The sequence below is a fragment of the Mixophyes fleayi genome, chromosome 3 (assembly GCF_038048845.1).
Source record: "Mixophyes fleayi isolate aMixFle1 chromosome 3, aMixFle1.hap1, whole genome shotgun sequence".
Taxonomy (NCBI): domain Eukaryota; kingdom Metazoa; phylum Chordata; class Amphibia; order Anura; family Limnodynastidae; genus Mixophyes; species Mixophyes fleayi.
The window spans coordinates 326,275,323-326,296,431 of record NC_134404.1 but is presented as its reverse complement, the minus strand read 5'-3'; the positions used below and the strand labels follow the sequence as shown (position 1 = coordinate 326,296,431).

Sequence of the window (21,109 nt, the reverse complement as noted above, 5' to 3'; positions counted from 1 at the left end):
CTTCAATCACGATACAAAAAGAGTCAGGTGGAGGCTTCTGGTTTTCATCAGAAAGGAGAAATCTTTATCATTTTCCATGGACTAAATAGATATGATTTGGTTGGTCAGCCAAGGTTGGACAACTACGGAGATCCTTCATCTTTAGGCGCAGTGTGTTCCGCATCGTATGGTACCTTTATAATCTTATGGTTCATTACACAAAGCATAATGTAACGCTCGGCTTTTATCAAAGGCATGATACCACTCTCTGAAAGGCAGAGAGAACAGTCCAGTCCATTAAGCATAACATAAAGAATAGCACAACAGCGTGGGACGTGAACACAGATTTTACAAGCACTAGGAGCTCTTCGGGCGTACCATACATAATTAAGGACAAATAATAAACCTTTGCCAGCTGCAGAGTGCTTTCTCCTCTAAAACATGTTTGACGTTTGATGGACTGGGCAGGAATACACTTAAATGGTGCACACAAAACCTTATTTTAGTCACAAAAACAATGTTGCCTTTTAGTCTGCTCAGGTCAAGTGAGGACTGGAAACACTTCTTCTGGGGGGGAGTGCACACGGAACTCAAGATCTTTGATTTCAGATACAGTACTTGTTAAACGAATTATGCATGTGAAGTGCAAGAAATCTGAATACATTTTGAAGATCATTAACCCATTAACCCACCGCTGTTCATTGATTTTATTGGTCTGTACTTGGCTATGTTTTTCTTTTTTCCATATTAATTACAATAGGTAGGTTATTTTTTATTAGTAATCATTTTGAAATATCTTTATGGATAATTGAAAAATATTGATGATTTGGTGCATCTTGTATTGTGCGATGATATTAAAGGATTATTCTAATGAGTCTGTTTAGTCTGCTTGTTCAGTAGAGTTTCAAATTAATAGCAAGTAATATATATACTGCTATAAATTTATAAATACAATAAAATCAATGGACACCGTATTATACCTGGATCAGTGGTGTCTCGGCATACCATGGCTGCTAACTTATAATTCAGACATGCTCATGTAACTTCCTCCAGGAGCCTGTCCCAAACAGCTGGTTACTGAACCCAATGCAGAAGCTATAGTTGCTGCTTAGGCATATGCCGTCAGCGCTGGATCAGTGAGCACAGCAAGGCAAGCTCCACGGGGCGCTCAGGGAAAGTAGGTATGATCTGTACCGGCTGATCACTTTTATTAATTCAACTATGCGCCTCAGTATTATATATATTATATGGCATAAGATGTAAGTCTGTGTAATGGACGTTAATAATGCATATGAAAATACACTTAGCCACTGTTATGATGTCTGACTTCACTTACTATGTGACAACCTTACTCAGCACTCAAAAAGGTAAACAAAATAATGCAAGGTGTCTTTATGCCACATAATCCAATCACAAACAATAATTATATTTCATCAATGTGTTATCTTACAATATATACTCTGAGCAATGTACTTTACATAAATAAAGTCAGAGTCCTGTTTATTTGATATAAGTGTTAAGAACTTTGTTACCGATTGATATGATTATTAATTGTTCATGTAGCGGATTCTTTAGTTGTGTTTGTACACGGGGAAATGTTTTATATGTGCTCAACAATTGGTAATTACAATAAATCTGCACTAACTGTGTGCTAGATATATCTGCTTCCTATTAGGTCAAGTAATATGTTATTCATGCCAGTTTCAAAGAGATAAGAAGGCTTCACCAGGCTTACAGATGCCAGAGTACAAAAAAATATGCACCAATTCAAAAAGAGAAATCGGTGAACTTTATTTACAAAGCGCACATAGAAACATAGGATGTGATGGCAGAAAAGAAACTAGAGATTCACATAGATCACCCTTAGTTTTGTGTCTGTTTTTGTTTTTTTTGTCTGTTTTAGTTTTTGGTGTTTTTTTTGGCGGGAGGGTTTTTATATATTTTATATAAAAGTGTTAGCAATAGCCATGTGTTTGTCCATACCTCCCAACCTTGGTCCTTCCAGCAGCAGGACGGGGGGGAGAGGTGCTTTTGAAAAGCTAGGCTGCCCTGTTCTCTCCTCCCCTCCAAACCGCTTCATTGCTGTGCACACAAGTGTGCGCACAACCCGTTCATCGCTAGTGGACAGAATCTCCAACAAGTTGTCCCGATCATGATAGTGGGACAGAGCCCTCAAATTGGGACAGTCCCGGATAAATCGGGACAGTTGAGGGTATGGTTTGTCCACACTTTACTGTATGAGTAATCTCTACAGGTGCTGAGAAACTGTTCCATGGACCCATCACCCTCTCTGTGAAAAAGCTCTTCCCTATGTTGCCTTTCAGTTTAACTCTCTCCGGTTTCAAAGTGTGTCCCCTTCATTCTAGAAATCCTCTTTTCTGTATAAATACTGCCTTCCTGCCCTCTGTTACTACTTCTGAAACATTTGAATGTTTCTATCGTAGCTCCATTTCTCCATCAAGGTGCACGCTTACTCTCTGCTTGTGCGTGACACCTCTGCAAACTAGAATTGCACCTAGGTTTGCAGAAAGGTGGAACAATCTAAAGAAGTTCCCAGTGCAAAAGTAAATGTCACAACAAACCTCCAACCTTCCCACCACTTTAAAACCACCCCTTTCAAACAATATTTTTTTCGCACAAAATACTGCTTGGTTTAGCCTTACGTGTGGATTAATCATGAGAGCGAGATTATAGAAACGAAAGGTGCAAGAATCGTCCTCACTCAATTCCTCCCCATTGGAAACCAATGTACTTTGACGGAAATTTAGGGGTACAAATATAGGCAGGCGACACCAAGAAAGAGTTTGGAGCGGTGTTTAGGCCATTTTGCACTTCATAATTGAGGCCCAGTGATGGCTGTGCTTAAGCCTGTTATAGAGATGACTAGCCACCTCTTTTTCTTTCCTATTTCTGCCTTGAAAATATCAGAAGTGGAAACATTTAACTATATGTGACAACTTAAAGGGGCTGAAAAATAACCCACAATGGGACAAATAACAAACATCTGTTGTCAATGCTAACACAGTCCCACTAATGTGACTAGTGGCAAAGCAAATGAAAGGTTATTTTTATATATGGGGAGATCTGGAGTTTAAAAGTCCATTAACATGCTCATATATATGGCTTACGGATATACGTGAAATAAAGTATTAGGGGCATGCAGGCCACAATGTGGTCTCCAACCAGAAGACAAGAAACTGTCCAGAATTTATCTAGCTCTCTCTCTCCTATACAACGTCTTACCTTTTCTAATGCAGATTAGTTCATGGACTCCACAAGTTCTCTCTCCACCTTCAAAAATAAGATGGGAAACAAAAAGATTAAGTATGAATTCATGGATATTACCCTCACATACTGCTTTCAGACAACATACTGATCAGATCATGTCACACATATTCATTAAAATTAAAGCAACATGTCAATATTTTACCATTCATCAGAGATCTCTACAAGTCAGATATATATTCAATTCATACAACACAAAAGTGACCTTGAAGATACACTCCAATGAACAGTCTGCGGCATTGTCAACACTTCAGTATTTGTTAGGACACTTACATACCCAATCATCACTTTATATTAGTGTGGGGCAAAGTCGTCATGTTTACGGCCGCACACTAAATCTCCACAGGTCTGAAAACACAGGTTACTGTGACTGTCAGAGCTCTGGTAAAGAGGATTTGTTTTCTGATTCTGCAGGGACCATGTGCTAGATCACATATTTTGAATATCCATTACTCAGACCTGAATAATTCTGTTGTTAAAGGTATGCTCAAAAATACTTTTAAGGATCTGTTTAGCAGGCATCTACACACAGTACTTTCCAATCACAAATTTGGTACTAAATAGTGGCCTAGTGGTTAGCACTTCTGCCTTGCAGCAGTGGGGTCATGAGTTCGGTTCCCGACCATGGCCTTATCTGTGTGGAGTTTGTATGTTCTCCCCGTGTTTGTGTGGGTTACCTCCGGGTGCTCCGGTTTCCTCCCACACTCCAAAAACATACTAGTAGGTTAATTGGCTGCTATCAAAATTGACCCTAGTCTCTCTGTCTGTGTATGTTAGGGAATTTAGATTGTAAGCTCCAAAGGAGCAGGGACTGATGTGAATGAGTTCTCTGTACAGCGTTGCGGAATTAGTGGTGCTATATAAACAGCTGATGATGATGAAATATGCCACACTCCAAATCTGCCCCCTATTAGCCTTTGTCATGACCCCAATCCAATAGGTCAAGGCACTTTTGCCTCCTGAAAATCCTGACTCTAGGGATGTATGCATACATATGTACACATGAACGTGATAAATGGGTGTTCAATGTTAGGAATCTATTTATTATGGGGCAAAAAGCCCTATACGTCAAAGGGTCACTGCTATTGCCGGCTGCTGTAGGTTAGATTCGCAGGGTCTCAATCAAAATAGGCAGCGATTATGGAGAACTTTTAGTAAATAGGCCACTCAGCTCACTGGTAGGTCTCTGACATCTATGAGGTCTCTGTGTATGCAGTGAGCAAAATAATAAGGGAGATTCTCTGCTGTAGCATGCATTGCTGAAAGTAAGACATGTTATCTAAAGCTGCATTACAACCCATCACTAATATGCTCCTTCCCCTCCCCAGACCCTGGGGCTGCCCCATGCAGCCTTTCTCCCGGGACTCTATGGTTCGCCGCACAGCCCCGGCTAAAAGCTGCAGTTGTGTTTAGTGGCACACTTATGTGTTCTGCCACTTAGCTGGTAATACAGCTGTAGTCAGTGACTAGGGATATGGCTGGGTGCCAGTGATCAAATTCTGCATACTTTTCTCATTAAACATGTCAGTAGTTTGCAAGTTTAGTTCCTCTTTAAACTCTAGATTTTGGCTGACAAATGGTAGCACAGTATTGGTATTATTTACAGCAACTACTGTTTTATAAAAATTCTCCATGAAGCTGGGCCTACTTTATGCATGAGAAAGACACAACAGTCCTCTGCAACAGTAATTATAACGATGAAAGAAATGGCCAACAATGTGTTTATCGATCTTCTTTCATCTATTATGTGTGATTACCTCATAAACTTTACGGGTCATTAGTCACTGTGAAAGTCAGAGCGAATCTATAAACATATACTCACCTAGTTAATATGTGGATGCACAGTGATTTATTTATTTTTTTGCAAATGCGCCTATATGTCTATGCACATTGATGCAACTTCCATACTTGGTTTGGAAAGTGCCTATCATTCATTTCTGGGATGAGATGGGGATGTGCAAAGTCCTGTCTACGATCACTTTCTAAGGCATCAGTGATGTGAGTTACTGAAAATTGCTGTAAAGTAGATTGCGTGCAGGCACCCTGCAAGCCCTTAGTGTTTCAGGTAAGCTGATAAGTTTAAAGCCGCACTTCTAACTAGCAAAATATTTTCCTCAGGTGTCCCCTACCCAGAACCCCCAGGAGCTGCTCTGCATCTCCATAACAGCCCTGGCAAAAAAAAACAGTTAGGTGTAAGAGGTACGGCCAATAACAAGCTACGATCAAGAGATTGTGGCTTGTGATTGGCCCTTTTGCTCATGCAACCCCTCTGCTGTTATTTAAAAGTGCTTAATTGAATTACCGGATTTGCATGTAACAAACCCCCCCGGGGCTCTAGATAGGGAGAGGAGGCTCCTTGGTAGTGCAGTGTTAAGTGCTGTTTTTCAACCATAAGGCACCATAAAAATGTATAGCTATGTTCACAAATCATTGTATTATGACTTTGGAAATACGAATAAAATAAAAGTGGATGATTCCTTAATAACCCATAGTTATAAGCTTTCATATAATAATACTTCATTAAGAACATGGCAGTGTGGAAAGAGTTTACACTATGAATCTTTGATTTTCTTTCATAAAAGAAATGTATAATATTATTATTATCATCATCATCATCATCATTTATTTGTTAGGCGCCACAAGGTATCCGCAGCGCCGCACACAGTACTAACAGTAGACTATATAGGGTGAAACCATACAGAACAATGAACAAAAAGTACCAATACTTCAGAAACTCCGGCTAGTCATATGCAGTAAAAACGGAGCAGAAGAACAGGTATGGAGACAGGAGGGGAGGGGGCCCTGCTCATACGAGCTTACATCCTAAGGGAGGGTAAACAGACCAGGCACAAGAGGAGCCAGTTGAGGCAAGAGGAGAGAAGGGAGGACGAGCAAAACGGAGGAGATGGGGGTTAAGTAGATGGTTGGTAGGCTTTGAGGAAGAGGTGAGTTTTTAGTGCACGTTTGAAGGAGCACAGAGTAGGAGAGATACGGATGGAACGAGGGAGGTCGTTCCAGAGAAGGGGGGCTGCACGGGAAAAGTCTTGGATTCTGGAGTGGGAAGAGGTGATAAGAGTGGAGGAGAGGCGGCGGTCGTTGGACGAGCGCAGGGAGCAGGCAGGAGTGTGAATGGAGAGTAGGTTAGAGATATAAGGGGCAGTAGAGTTGGAGAGAGCCTTGTAAGTGGTGGTGAGGAGTTTGAAAAGGATTCTGTAGGGGAAGGGGAGCCAGTGTAAGGCAAGGCAGAGAGGGGAGGCAGAGGAGGGATAGTATGGATCAATGATGAAATCATCAAGTAAAGGCCTATTAAACATACCTATATTTTGATCTAAAAAGCCTTTAAATAAAACTGTAAAAATGAAGGAAATTGAAGTTATTATTATTTACAGGTTTGAGCTCATTTCCCACAGCAGGTAAATGAGCAGAGCCAAGCATTTGTTTCTTCATGTATATCTCTCCAACAAATGTGACAGTGGCTTCTTGTACCTGACAGTCTGACACTTCTTTTATCTTACACCAATATCCAACATAAAGACATGGAATACCGTATACTATTACTAACAGCAAAGAGGAACGTTCATGAACACAACAGTGCAGATTTAAGCACATTGTTTGAAATTTGCAGTCAGAAGACTCTTAATGAGTTGTTTATTTAGTCTCCTGCTCCCTATTAAATGTGCATGAGCCACAATCCAGCGGGGGACTCTAGAGACGGGAGGTGACGGGTGTGCGAGAGACAAACAATACAGAAGCATCTGGGTAGAGAGCGCACAGGTCTGTGTAATGACACTGCAATGCCCAAATGAATGTGCAGCCAAACTCTCCCTGACAGATCATAAAAGCCTGAAAGATCTCAGAAGTGGATCTTGCATGCCATGGCATATTCATTATAGCAGCACACAGCAACACACATTGTCCCAGGCTTAGTATTAGAAAAAGCTGCTTGCTTTATTTTATAACCATCTTGGCCCAAAAAAATAGCCTTCATTATCATACACAGCATGGCCATGTCCGTAGTTGTACATTTTTGGAACATAAAACACTATCACTAGAGGGAGTGTACTCCCAGCTGCAGAATTCATAGATTTCCAACATAAAAAATGTTCCTTGACAACTGCCTCCAGTTTTGAGCTATGCATTGTAATACAGTAATACAGACAAAACAGCAAGGGTGCAGTAATGACTACTGTTCCAGATCGGTGATTGTCGAGGGACAGCTTATCTGGAAAGCCAACAAAACTGTGAAGAAAGCCAACCACGCAAACTACAATAGTATACCCAATAATGGGCACTTGGCCCAATATTGCAACATGTGTGGCCACAAAACCACAGCAATACCACATAATGAACCTTTTGCAACTGATGCGATCCGTATGGGCGTAGAAAATATGGTTGGAAGATGTCCCCTCGGACTTATATGTGTCCGACTTATAGAGCACAATGAAGCTGGGTGAGACTGGAGGCATGTCCTGTGAGCTGAGTGCTCGGATATCAGGCACTCTGGTCCCACCATCGCAGGAGGACTTCTCACAACGACGGGAGAGGAAACCAAGGTGTATTTGTGGTGACAACTACTTTGGCAGGGGTTACGGTTTTACCAGCACTTTCAAATTAGGCTGGTTGGATACAATGAGCTCCAGCATTGAGCAGCCACAACATGTTCCTGCTATCTTATTGTGAAGGTAATTGCTAAGTGCAGATCTGTGATGTATTCCATAAATGATGTCTGTACTTGAATAAATGAGGAGATGACATATTTCTACATCTTTTGTACTGTGTAACTAAGAGAAATCAGTGGTAAGTGCAGTTGAATGAATGAGTGCTCGCTTCCACAGTAAAGAGCAGAAGTGCGACAATGGGAACTAGCAACACCCCGGAATGTCTATTAGTCACTGCATTAATGTAACCAACACCATTAATATGATTTAGTGTCAGGAATCCTCTATCTTCACTGTAGCTTATGCATTTATTAAAATGAAACTATCTTCATAAATTACCACTTTCTATGTGGTAGAGTTTAGTCTGTAAGCTTCACTAGGGTAGTGATCAATGTGAATGATTCTCTGTAAAGTGCGGTGTCATATACTGGCGCTATACATTATATAACGAAATAGGACAGAAAAATGCTAAACATACAATCCAGAAATAATAATTGTTATTATCAATATTTATTTTGTGTTAAAGCACAAAATATAACCCACTGAAACTCTGCCCTATTGAAACAGACATGTCATCCACATGCAAGGGAGGACAAAGACTCTACCTTGGGACATTTCACGAGAACTGATGCTCAGGCAAAATGTACTGTAAAACACAACCAATCAGAGGTTTGCTTTCATTTTCTATGTTTTTTTTTTTATAAATACCCCCCTCCACAAGTGAACCTTTTGCCTACACAATAAGCAGCTACAAGAATGCAGCTTATCAATTTATTTGGAACATTAGACATCATTTAGACTCTTTGGGCCTGTATAGTTCCTGGTGTACTGATAGGCTGAATACCAGCCCACTAAACCACTATTGTGTGTAGGCGAAGTATGGTGGTACCAGTAGCTTTGTAGAGAGGATAGCAAAGTAATGACAAAGGGTTTTGGATTTCTTTTAAATATGGATTTATAATACAGCTCTATTCTGATACGGTTATCTCTGACCGCTAATTTAATGTAACATTTTTAATTTGAAAGATGGAATTCAGCCCTGAAACTATAGAATGAAGCATTTTGATGCCGCTACAAAGGAAAATGTGCGCTGCATTGATAATACGTATGAGTGATTTCAAGTAGGTCAAAGTTGTGCTATTTAATAAGAACCATTTCAAATCGAACGTTTCTAGCTTACTGTGGGGAAAGTGAAAACTCTGACCTAATCGACGTAGCAAAGCTGGCATAACAAATACTATTGCAACCAACTACTCAATATTATATTGTCAATCACAATGATTGGATAAAAGTTTGTAAAGCAGAAAAATAATATCAAGTTGGCGTTACAAGAACAGTATAGTCTGAAAAGACTGAAAAAGGGCTATATGTACAAAAATGGTATCACCATTCCCCATCTACAAAACATACTTTAATTTTGGAAAATAATTATGATTCCTTTACAACTTCAAAAGTTCCTTTCCAAGTTGACTCCAGTTTCTTAGAAGAGTGTCTCCATCTAGAGTCTCCCCTTTTTAAGGGCAGGTTATAAGGGGTATAGATTATGTTGTATGTTGAGGATATAGCACCTAGTGGTCAAACACTCCCATGGGGTTGCATTGCTTCTAAGATGAACAGATTGAACACCTATAAACTTGTCTACTTGGGGAATTTAACTGGCAGAAATGGAATACAGCCTTGGGTATGAGTTTGAAAGCCGACTCACACATGCACAGTGGAATTAAAAGCTCAAACTTGGGCTTTCATTTCCACTTATTATCAAATAAAAATAAAAACAGTAGATTAAAACTATTTGTAAAAATATTTCAAAATAATTGGCCATTAAAAAAAATGAAAAGCATTTATTCATCAATTTTCTTCTGTTATCGGCAACCTGAGATGGTGATAACAGAACAAGTACTGTGGCGGTACATGTACCACTGCGATGCTTTTTGAATAGATCGCTGGTGAAAGCGCTTGATGTATAAGGTGAAGCTCTTGATACGGTCCTATCGCAATGTTTTCAATGGCACAGGGGTTTTTGCACATTAATAAATCTACTCCTAGAACCAGAAAGATCACTTGTATAATCTGCTTTCCTCAGCTGGCTGGAGCGAGCCTCCCATTGATCCAACTAGGTCAGCCAATCAGAGAATTGCTGGAGAAGGAGAGGGCTCTTCTGGAGACGAGGAGTGAGCAGCCGACAGGTGGAAGAAAGTGATGAGGAGGGCACCGAGGAGTAGACAGATGGAGGTGAGATATAATATAAAAGCACTAAAGAGTCAGAGGAAGTGAGTTAAGGTAAGTGTAACACAACATTCAACTGATCAAAGAAAATAGAGTGTGGTGGGGAGTTGAGGAATTTAATGACAGAGAAAGGAAAATTACAGAACACAGAAAAGTATAGCGGAGAAGAAGCAATGGAACGGTTAGGTAGTCAGGTAGTTTGAATAGACGTCAGTAAGTGAAATACTGTCTCTCATTTTAGTCAGTAAATTAGTAGTTAAGTGATAATCTGTCCAGTCAGATTCTAGCTATCATTTCCTAAAATGTATTAGATTAAAGCTAGCTAGAATCTGTTTGGCTGAAGCTTTAATAAATCTAGCCCTTAATGAGATAAGTGATACCACATCATTACACTCACTCCAAACTCTAGAGGAACCAGCTGTCCTGGCCAGGAGATAAACAGTAAGAGAAGATATAGAGGAAGGAAAAACCAACAACTTCACAGAAACTGCCTCTATAATAGATAGTTTAGGACCAGGGGGTAAACGTCGTTCCTCAAGGAAAACATCTAATAATAACAAGAAACTTTGATCATGGCAAACTGACTTTTGTCCCTAATGCCCCCAATTTGCCAACATTTAATTACTTTTAAATTAATACTTTATGGGCAAGGAAAATTGAGGTTAAGAATTGGACCGATTACAGTAGTGGACAAAATAGCTAGTGCCGTTTAGCGATTGTTGAACATATTTATAATATGCAGATTTTTACTAGTAGCATAATTTATTCAGTCATTTCTAAATAGTGTAGAATATTGTGTATATATTAATTTGCTAGCCTACGTTTCAGAGCAATTTCTTTAATATATAGAATCTAAGCAGAGGATTTTTTTGCTGGTTTGCAGAAAATAATTTAACATCTTATATCCCCTGGACACAAACACAACAAATTCCTTACTTGGAAGTTCTGCCTCTACTAGTTATACTAGGCTTTCTGGGTAATTAAAGTCCCACCTTCTGTCCTATCCTCTTTTCCATTTTTTGTTTGCTGCCTTGTAACCTTTAACACAACTTCATGAGTTAAAAAAAAAAAACACCAAAAGTAATATTGATGGTTTAATGAGTTTCTATAAAAAGGTGAGAAAAAGAAATAGTGTTTTTATATGTACATGCCAATAAAATGCTGGTATCACAGAATTTTAACTACAAGAAATAAAAGTTTTATAGTGAATCTCACAAGCAATTATGAAACTGATTACTAATGAGTATTTTACAGGATGCATATAATTAAGGACCTTTCAACAACATGCTACATTATAATATGCTGTATAAAATATTTTGCTGAAGAAAATGTATAAAATGTATAAATTGACCATTACGGATTTGGTAGGATGCTCCTCTTAAGTAAGTGGTTATGTAGTTGCTTGGTTGTTGTGTTTTAGTAATTACATGGAGTTTCCTCCCTGTAAGGTCATGTATCAAACGCAATGTAAAAATGCACATCTTTGTACTCTCACACAATCTGATGCATTATTTAATATATAAGATAAGGACACATTTACACACATTGCATTTATGTGCAAACTTTTCACTGAACCACAGCAGCCAATCGGCAATTATCCGTCTAGTGCAGGATGGGCAATTAAAGCAAGGGTATAATTGGTTGCTGTGGTTCAGCGCAAATGTTGTACTGAAAGACATGTTACTGAATGAGTCCTATACTGAATGCCAAAAACATGTCTACCAACCAATCTGATGCTTAGACATGACCCCGCCCGATCCTCTCACTAAGGAGTCCAGTTAGTAAATGATGAAAAGCCCTATATCCTGCACAAATGGGCGATAGCGGCCTGATGCAAAGCATGGGGAAGGCAATCTAACAATAGTCGGTGCAATACAAGTACCGCTGTATTCCTTCTGTTAACCTCTTCTCAGAATGGAGATAACACACAAAAAATGAATGAAAAAAAAATCCGCTTCAATGTTTTGTAAAAAGCATTTTTTCATTCTGTTCATAGTTTTTAAATATATATATATATATTTTTTTTCAGTTTTTTAATCTGTTTTTTACGATTATATTTATTTATTTACTAAGCTGAACTGAAAGCCCAAACCTGCACATGCGCTAATAGGGTACCCGGGCCACGCAGATCCAGAGACTGCCCAGTGAACCAGTAAAATAACTTATCGCTGTGCTGCCCCGGCGATATTTTAATGATAGACTGCGCCAATCAGTGATGATTTTTCGCTGCGGTAATAACCTTTACGATAAACACCTAAAAATCCTGTGCAAAAGTTTTGGGGGCAATACCTGTGAGCACAATCTGCTCTGTGGTAAAAGGGGCTGCTATATGCGAATCGTCGAGTACTGATTGCTGGGTTTAAGTGTGCGGCATTAGACCAAAAATCCATGTATACATGGAACTCTAAAAAGTACAAAATGTCTTGTATAGGCCATGCATGATCTCAAACATTCTCTGTACCTGTACAGCTGACAACAATACCGTGGCCAAATTAGACATGATACAGTCGTTCAGATGCTCAGGATCACTTTCATTGTACCTGGGAGCCTGTTAATTATTATCAGGCTCGTTTTCCAGTCACAATAACGAGCCAACTGCCCTCTCGATATCGGAGCATGTGACCTGCATAACAAATTCACATTATTCCAATCTGAGTTTCCTTAAATCATCTTCTTCAGAAACCAACCCTGCATGGCACTGGGCACCCTCCTATGTCTGTGGTGGTAGGCAGCATCCTCTCCTCTTGGGAGTATGGCACTGGGCTTGGCCATCCTTGCACAGGGCTTTACTCCCAGCCTATTACCAACATGGAGGAGCAGCAGCCGGCAGCTTCACAGGTAAGACCTTTTTTTCTTTTTTTTTTCAAAATTTAGGAATTTTTGGTGCTTGAATAGCATCCTTCATATGGTACAGTATCATTTACCAGTTTGGTATGCTTTGTGAACAATAAAACCTTGAATTAATTTAGTATTTGCAGCATGGAAAACATTTGTGGGGGTTTCAATATGTCTTCTCAGTCACATTCTAATACTCCCAGGACCAGAGCCATCCACCCCTCTCCAGCATGGACTAAGGATATCAATATAGTCTGGCTGAAATAAGACTTGCATATAATGTAGAAATAAGCACTTGCATAGGTTGGATCCAGAGGACAATAAGGGCCAGTCTGATAGTCTCGGGAATGTTCAGTTATATTCAGTCCATACCTCAGATTAAGGTATTACAAACAACTGTTACAGAGAGAAGCCACAAATTCCTATCATAATTGCACAAAGGACCTTAGCTGACTGCCATGTGTATGTGACCAAGTCTAGAAACAACAATCTGTCCCATGCAAGAGCCCCTAGCAAAGAAATGTATCCATCTAGGGTTCCAGATTAGAGTGAACAAAACTTTAAAGGATGTCTACTTAACTTTTTCCGCTGGCTAGGTACACTATCTAGCAGAGTATCTAACATCAGCTGTAACTGAAGACTCTCCTCTTTAAGCAGGGGCATCATAGGCAGTCCTACGCATACCAGCCAGCCCAAATAGCTGTGCCACCTGCCCAACCTTAGCAGGTTTGGAGCGATAAGTACTTCAGAGTCATGTTCCAGCTCTGAATGCTCCCAGTGAGGGCTGTGCACTTGTCTCAGGTTCTGGCTGTCAGCCTTTATGAACAGCAGCAATGCCAGAACTCCAGGTGTAGGCTCACGTGACATCTATAGAAAATGTGCTATACTGGGATACGGCATTGTAATTAAATATTGGTATTAATTGCTATGCATACAACTATTTTTCGATGTTCGTGATTGTGTAAAACAGTCATAATAGTCAGCTGGTACCAGTCCAGTAATGGATTATCACATAAATACTGGACCATGGCTTGGTTTCTTGTTTGAAACTTATTCAGCAAAAATAAAACATTCTTACACTAGGAAAAAGTTATTTTTCCTGATTTCGGACAGTTTTCTTAGAACAAAATATGTCTCAACTTTTCCCAGCTGTTACTAGTTACAGCTCAGCATATTAGTGATGGCGCCAGATACGGCTCAGCATATTAGTGATGGCGCCAGATACGGCTCAGCATATTAGTGATGGCGCCAGATACGGCTCAGCATATTAGTGATGGCGCCAGATACGGCTCAGCATATTAGTGATGGCGCCAGATACGGCTCAGCATATTAGTGATGGCGCCAGATACGGCTCAGCATATTAGTGATGGCGCCAGATACGGCTCAGCATATTAGTGATGGCGCCAGATACGGCTCAGCATATTAGTGATGGCGCCAGATACGGCTCAGCATATTAGTGATGGCGCCAGATACGGCTCAGCATATTCGTGATGGCGCCAGATAAGGCTCAGCATATTCGTGTTGGCGCCAGATACGGCTCAGCATATTCGTGTTGGCGCCAGATACGGCTCAGCATATTCGTGTTGGCGCCAGATATGGCTCAGCATATTCGTGTTGGCGCCAGTTACGGCTCAGCATATTCGTGTTGGCGCCAGATACGGCTCAGCATATTCGTGTTGGCGCCAGATACGGCTCAGCATATTCGTGTTGGCGCCAGATACGGCTCAGCATATTAGTAGCAAGTCAGATGCATGTTTGCATAAGGAGAGAAATCAGTAGAAGAAGGAAATAAGTAATAATGCCACTGTATACGGCTCAGCATATTAGTGGGCAGACTAGATGGACCAAGCAGTTCATATCCGCCTTCAAATTCTATGTTTCTACTGTTGGCACCAGATACGGCTCAGCATATTATAAGCATCAGATACATATAGAACTATAAATTACTACTAATACACACATACCAAGCCTTGAATCTCCTGGACCACTTAATTTCATAAAACTACAAAGCAGATTTATTGAAGCAACTTTTGCATTGTTAAGAAATTCTATCAACCTTTTATTAGTATAATGATTTCCTATAGCTGTCGAGAACTGCAGCTGAATTGGAAATTAGTCAAACATTTTACAACTAAAATTTTAAAGGACATGTGTCAGCAGAAAACACCAACTTGAATACTTATTCAAATGTACAATGAAGACAAAATAATTAGGAGCATAAAACGTCCATAAAATTATATTTGGATTTCCTTTCGTTCTCCCTCTCCTTCTAGTAACAGCAGTAAAAAGAACTCTAATCTGCAACACCATTAAAGACAATGGGTCGGATTCATTAAAGATCTTAAATTAAGAAGTTTCTTATTTAAGTCTCCTGGACAAAACCATGTTACAATGCAAGGGGTGAAAATTAGTTTTTTATTTTGCACATAAGTTAAATACTGACTGTTTGTTCATGTAGCACACAAATACTTGATAGCTTATTTGCACACTGAAATTTAAAGTTGATATTTGTGTGCTACATGAAAAAATAGCATACTTGCATACGTGTATATTTTGAATCGGGAAAATCATTTGCGCAAGGTGTAAGTGTGTGCTAACACCCAATAATAACAGAGATATAGCTTGACAGTGTAAGTAGACATTCTAACATCACCTTATTTGTACCCAATATAATAATGAAGTGTCATAAAAACAAGAGAATGTTGTCTTGACAGTTATCTTCAAATATTATAGGGATGTGCAGCCGTGCGAAGATCATTTTTCCTCCCAAGATTATTCTTCTATTTTTACGCACACATCATAAGCATCATCAGCTATTTATATAGCGCCACTGATTCCGCAGCTCTGTACAGAGAACTCATTCACATCAGCCCCTGCCCGATTGGAGCTTACAGTCTAAATTCCCTAACATACACAGAGAGAGAGAGAGAGACTCGGGTCAATTTCATATGAGCCAATTAACCTACTAGTAGGTTTTGGAGTGTGGGAGAAAACCGGAACACCTGGAGGAAACTCACACAAACACAGGGAGAACATACAAACTCTACACAGATAAGTCCATGATCGGGAATCAAACTCATGACCCCAGACAGAGGTGCTAAACACTAAGCCACCGTGCTGCCCACACATGGACTAAGCTGGCAGCAATTTTTTGATAAGCAACTATTTGCCTGAGATGATGTCCAGACTTAATTGGACACGGACCAATGGGATGTTCCATATGAAATGTGGCAATAGTGAGCCTTACTATATGCAAAAAAGCTACAAAAAAACTTTTTTGTTTGATGAATCAGATATGGACTTTGAGGGTTGGAAAGTATGCATAACTGAGGGCATTCCTGACTTATAAAACATTATATTCAGGGCATGAAGATATTCAACAATTACTCACCTCAGAATTGTACTAGCAATTAAATAGTTGATATTGATAATAATCATAACCACTAATAATACTCTAGCGCCTTTGTTTTCATGAATATCATCTCACAAAGGGTTTCATTTAGAGTTAAGAGCAAAGCAAAATACAAACCATGGGCCTGATTCATTAAGGATCTTAACTTGAGAAACTTCTTATTTCAGTCTCATGGACAAAACCATGTTACAATGCAAGGGGTGCAAATTAGTATTCTGCACATAAGTTAAATACTGACTGTTTTTTCATGTAGCACACAAATACTTGATAGCTTATTTGTACACTGAAATTTAAAGTTGATATTTGTGTGCTACATGAAAAAACAGTCAGTATTTAACTTATGTGCAAAACAGAATACTAAGTTGCACCCCTTGCATTGTAACATGGTTTTGTCCATGAGACTGAAATAAGAAGTTTCTCAAGTTAAAAACCTTAATGAATCAGGCCCCATGTTACAATGCAAGGGGTGCAAATGCATTTATTTTTGTGCATGCAGTAGCTGCTTTTGCAGGTAGCACACTCATGCTGGACATCGTTATTTCTGCACTGCAACTTAGAACTCAGTTGAAACATGCCCCCTCCCAACTCTAAATCTGGCTGTACATTTAGCATGTGCCTACCCACCCTTGCAGTGCAATATGGTTTTGCCAAGATGCAAATTTGCTTCTTTTTCTTTTTGCAAAAAAAAAAAGAGTAACTTTGCACCTGGGCAACACTATGTTGCATTGGAGGGGGAGGTAAATTTAAGATGTGAAGACAGATTTATATTTGGGCTATGGCATGTCCCAGACCAGGGGTTGGCAACCTTTTTCTGTCTGTGTGCCGGCTAAAACCTCGTCAAGCCCAGGTGTGCCAATATATATATATATATATATATACACACATACACACACACAAAGGACAAATATTTTGTGTTACATAGGCTTCACTGTGCAAAAGCCTCCTGTAGGGGTTCCCTCCAACAATAGCAGTATTATACCCAGAGGTACCCTCTGAAAAAAAAAAACATACGATTTATTAAAGGAAAGTTTTGCTTACCCGCCAGCCTCAGGTTACAATTTTCAGGTTCAGTTATGTGGTGCTGGATGTGGTTTTGCCTTTGTTCCTTTACGTTGCTTCAGATCGGCAGCTATCAACGCTGCCTACCACATTCAGGAGAGCAGAAGAAAAGGTGAGAAAAGAGGAGATGTGGAAGACAAGGGGGTAGAAGGTGTTGTGCAATAGGACTGTGGATTGTGGGGGCACATAGGAAAAAAGGGGAAACAAATGGGATGGGGGGGACAAGGGAGGCATGCACACAAAGAGGGAGAGAGAAAGGAACAGGCAGCCACAATGTAAGACAGGTACACACAAACAGTTTGGGCACACATGGGCAGGGAGGACAAAGGCACATATGGTGCAGGGGGGACACAGGCACGCATGGGTCAGGAGGGACACAGGCACGCATGGGTCAGGAGGGACACAGGCACGCATGGGTCAGGAGGGACACAGGCACGCATGGGTCAGGAGGGACACAGGCACGCATGGGTCAGGAGGGACAGAGGCACGCATGGGTCAGGAGGGACAGAGGCACGCATGGGTCAGGAGGGACAGAGGCACGCATGGGTCAGGAGGGACAGAGGCACGCATGGGTCAGGAGGGACAGAGGCACGCATGGGTCAGGAGGGACAGAGGCACGCATGGGTCAGGAGGGACAGAGGCACGCATGGGTCAGGAGGGACAGAGGCACGCATGGGTCAGGAGGGACAGAGGCACGCATGGGTCAGGAGGGACAGAGGCACGCATGGGTCAGGAGGGACAGAGGCACGCATGGGTCAGGAGGGACAGAGGCACGCATGGGTCAGGAGGGACAGAGGCACGCATGGGTCAGGAGGGACAGAGGCACGCATGGGTCAGGAGGGACAGAGGCACGCATGGGTCAGGAGGGACAGAGGCACACATGGGTCAGGAGGGACAGAGGCACTCATGGGGCAGAGACATGCAAGTGGGGGGCAGAGGCACACATTGGGAGGAAAAAATGGAGGCAGGAAAAGGCAGGGTTGTAATGCAGATGGGAGATCTAACTTACTTCAGGCTCCGCTTTTACACTGCACCGCGTGAGAGGCACTCAATGATAATGAGTCAGAAGGGAGGCGAAGAGGGGAAAAAGAGGTAGAAGCAGGCGACTGTAGGTAGAGAATGTAGCGCTGCGGTACCTGTATAAATGACCGCATGCGCGTTACAGTTCAAATGGAAACTACCTATTCCCCAGAGACACCAGCGGCGGAAGCTTGGAGCTCCCGAAAACAGCGTTCCCCCTTGATGTCAGGACATGACCCGGGGGCCGGCGTGCCAAGTCTGGCACGCGTGCCGGGGGTTGCCGACCCCTGTCCTAGACCAACTTTAAATTTCAGTGTAAAAATAAAGCTATTAAGTATTTATGCGCTACATGAAAAAGCAGCCAGTATTTTCCTTACATGCAAAATAATAAACTATTTTCCACCCCTTGCAGTGTAACATGGTTTGTCCAGGATTAAATTTACACCTTTTATTGCCTTATTCTCCTTAATGATTCAGGCCCTAAATGAGGCATAAAGTGAGGACTCCCTGATCCTAACAGAATAAGTGTTAGTGAGGAGCTGTCCATTCAGCACCATTGCAGATCCTGTGTAACTGTCACCTTTAGGTTCTCAACCTGTGCTACAAGTACACCAAGGGGCACATCGCAGAGCTTTAAGGGGAATGTCAGTCTGTTAAATATAACATGTAACTACATCGGTGTAGAATAAAACATATACAAATGTAGGAGGCGATTTTAAAACATGTAAATGCCTAGGAAATGGTTTGAAAGAAATCAAATTACCTTAGAGAGCACTCAGTCTACATGAATATACTTTAGGTGTAGTTTAAAAAGTTTTGCAAAAACATGGGGGGTACTTTTAAGAAACACTGCTGTATATTACATTCTGTCTCCACAACAGTTTACATTTAAAGTACATTTAAAGTATGCAACCAGTTATTTGTCCTTCTTTCTGCATACCTGTATCAATAATATTAAATAATAAATAACTCACTGTGCATGACCATCACATATATACAGTAGCCTCATATGAACAAATGCAGGGTATGCTATATACACACACACACATCACATTTGCAGTGTATACTGTATCACCACTTATACTGTACAATATATAAATCTGCACTCTGCAGTTATAAACTGCATAGAAACAGCAATTGGATCACTGTTACTGGCACTTCTACAATGTTTACTTGATCCCCAACATGAACATATATGTAATATGTACACTGCATCCCCACATGGACTGTCAATGCATACTGTAATGCCCACATAAAACTAACATACAACGTACACTGTATTGCATTAAGGACACATTCAATATATAATACATTCACACATGAACACATATAATATACAATGCAGATAGTTTTCAAAACATTGATCAGCGATCATGCATGGACCTGGTCTCTAAGTAAGCAATAGTATGCACACAGGAGGCATATCATGGAGGCTCTGCACACATTATAACCCCATGTATACCATGCATGGACCTGGTCTCTAAGTAAGCAATAGTATGCACACAGGAGGCATATCATGGAGGCTCTGCACACATTATAACCCCATGTATACCATGCATGGACCTGGTCTCTAAGTAAGCAGTGGTATGCACACAGGAGGCATTGCATGGAGGCTGTGCACACATTATAACCCCATGTATACCATGCATGGACCTGGTCTCTAAGTAAGCAGTAGTATGCACACAGGAGGTATTGCATGGAGGCTGTACACACATTATAACCCCATGTATACCATGCACACACACCACGGCAGGTAACAGGTAGACACATAGCTGGAACTGCCTCACCCCTGCGACGGCCGAGAGGTCTCAGAGCCGCCTGATGAGTTGTTAATGAGCCGATCAGCAGACGGTTATTGGCCTACTTACCATCAATCGCCATGATTCTTCCAGGACGGAGCGTACCAACTTCGCGGGTTAAGGGGGTGGAGTGAACCGGTGAGTGACTGACAAGGCACCAGGAATGAACCACACACACACGGCGGCGGCAGCAGCAGGTTCTGCTTTCACTTGTTCCAGGCTCGAGGGGGGGTGTTGTGCGAGGTGGGCTCGCCCAGTGCTGCACGCGTTTGTGGTGACGGTTGGCGCCCACGTTTAAACCCTGACGGCGGGAATCTGCTGGCACCCGGGCTGGTCACCTGTGTGTGTGTGTGTGACAGGATGCTGCTGCCAGGCTGGGCTGCTAATGTCTGTCATGGACTGTCCTGACATATACCTGTCAGTAACACTCTCACAGTGACACTAGCAATGAGTGTCATCTAGTCTTTATTAAATAGGAATGTATCCCAGTTACACAGTAATACTGCAGACTGGTATTACATAGCAACATCATTAGGGTAATAAAGATGTCTCATCATTTTCAGAGACCTATTTGCAATTGATACTAACACTGGGGTCATTTAGAAACAGGGAAAAAACATGGAGGCTTCAAGGAGATCTGGGGAGGGGGGGGGGAGCTTGATGAATTGCATCATTTTGGCCCCGCTACTAAACGATTGTCACAATTTTGGCCAATTACAGCAGGGGACGGGGCTAAGATGACCCCCCCCTCATCCCCAAAGTCACTTATCTATTGCGGGGGTGAGAACCGGGAGGTTGCCCTACTCTCCTGGGAGCTCAGGAGGTCTCCCAGAAAT

General features: G+C 41.2%; 1 protein-coding gene across 1 annotated transcript in view; it reads right to left on the bottom strand.

Moving 5' to 3' along the window:
- The window catches only part of SYT14 (synaptotagmin 14), a 154,707-nt gene extending 133,802 nt beyond the window's left edge, over nucleotides 1-20,905 (bottom strand). Inside the window, exons 1-2 of the mRNA XM_075204195.1 lie at nucleotides 20,343-20,905; nucleotides 3,223-3,270 (exon numbers count right to left, since the gene is read on the bottom strand). Of these exons, the coding sequence (XP_075060296.1) occupies nucleotides 3,223-3,270; nucleotides 20,343-20,355 (61 nt within the window). The 5' untranslated portion in view covers nucleotides 20,356-20,905. The remainder of the gene's footprint in view (nucleotides 1-3,222; nucleotides 3,271-20,342) is intronic.
- Nucleotides 20,906-21,109: the final 204 nt, after the last annotated feature.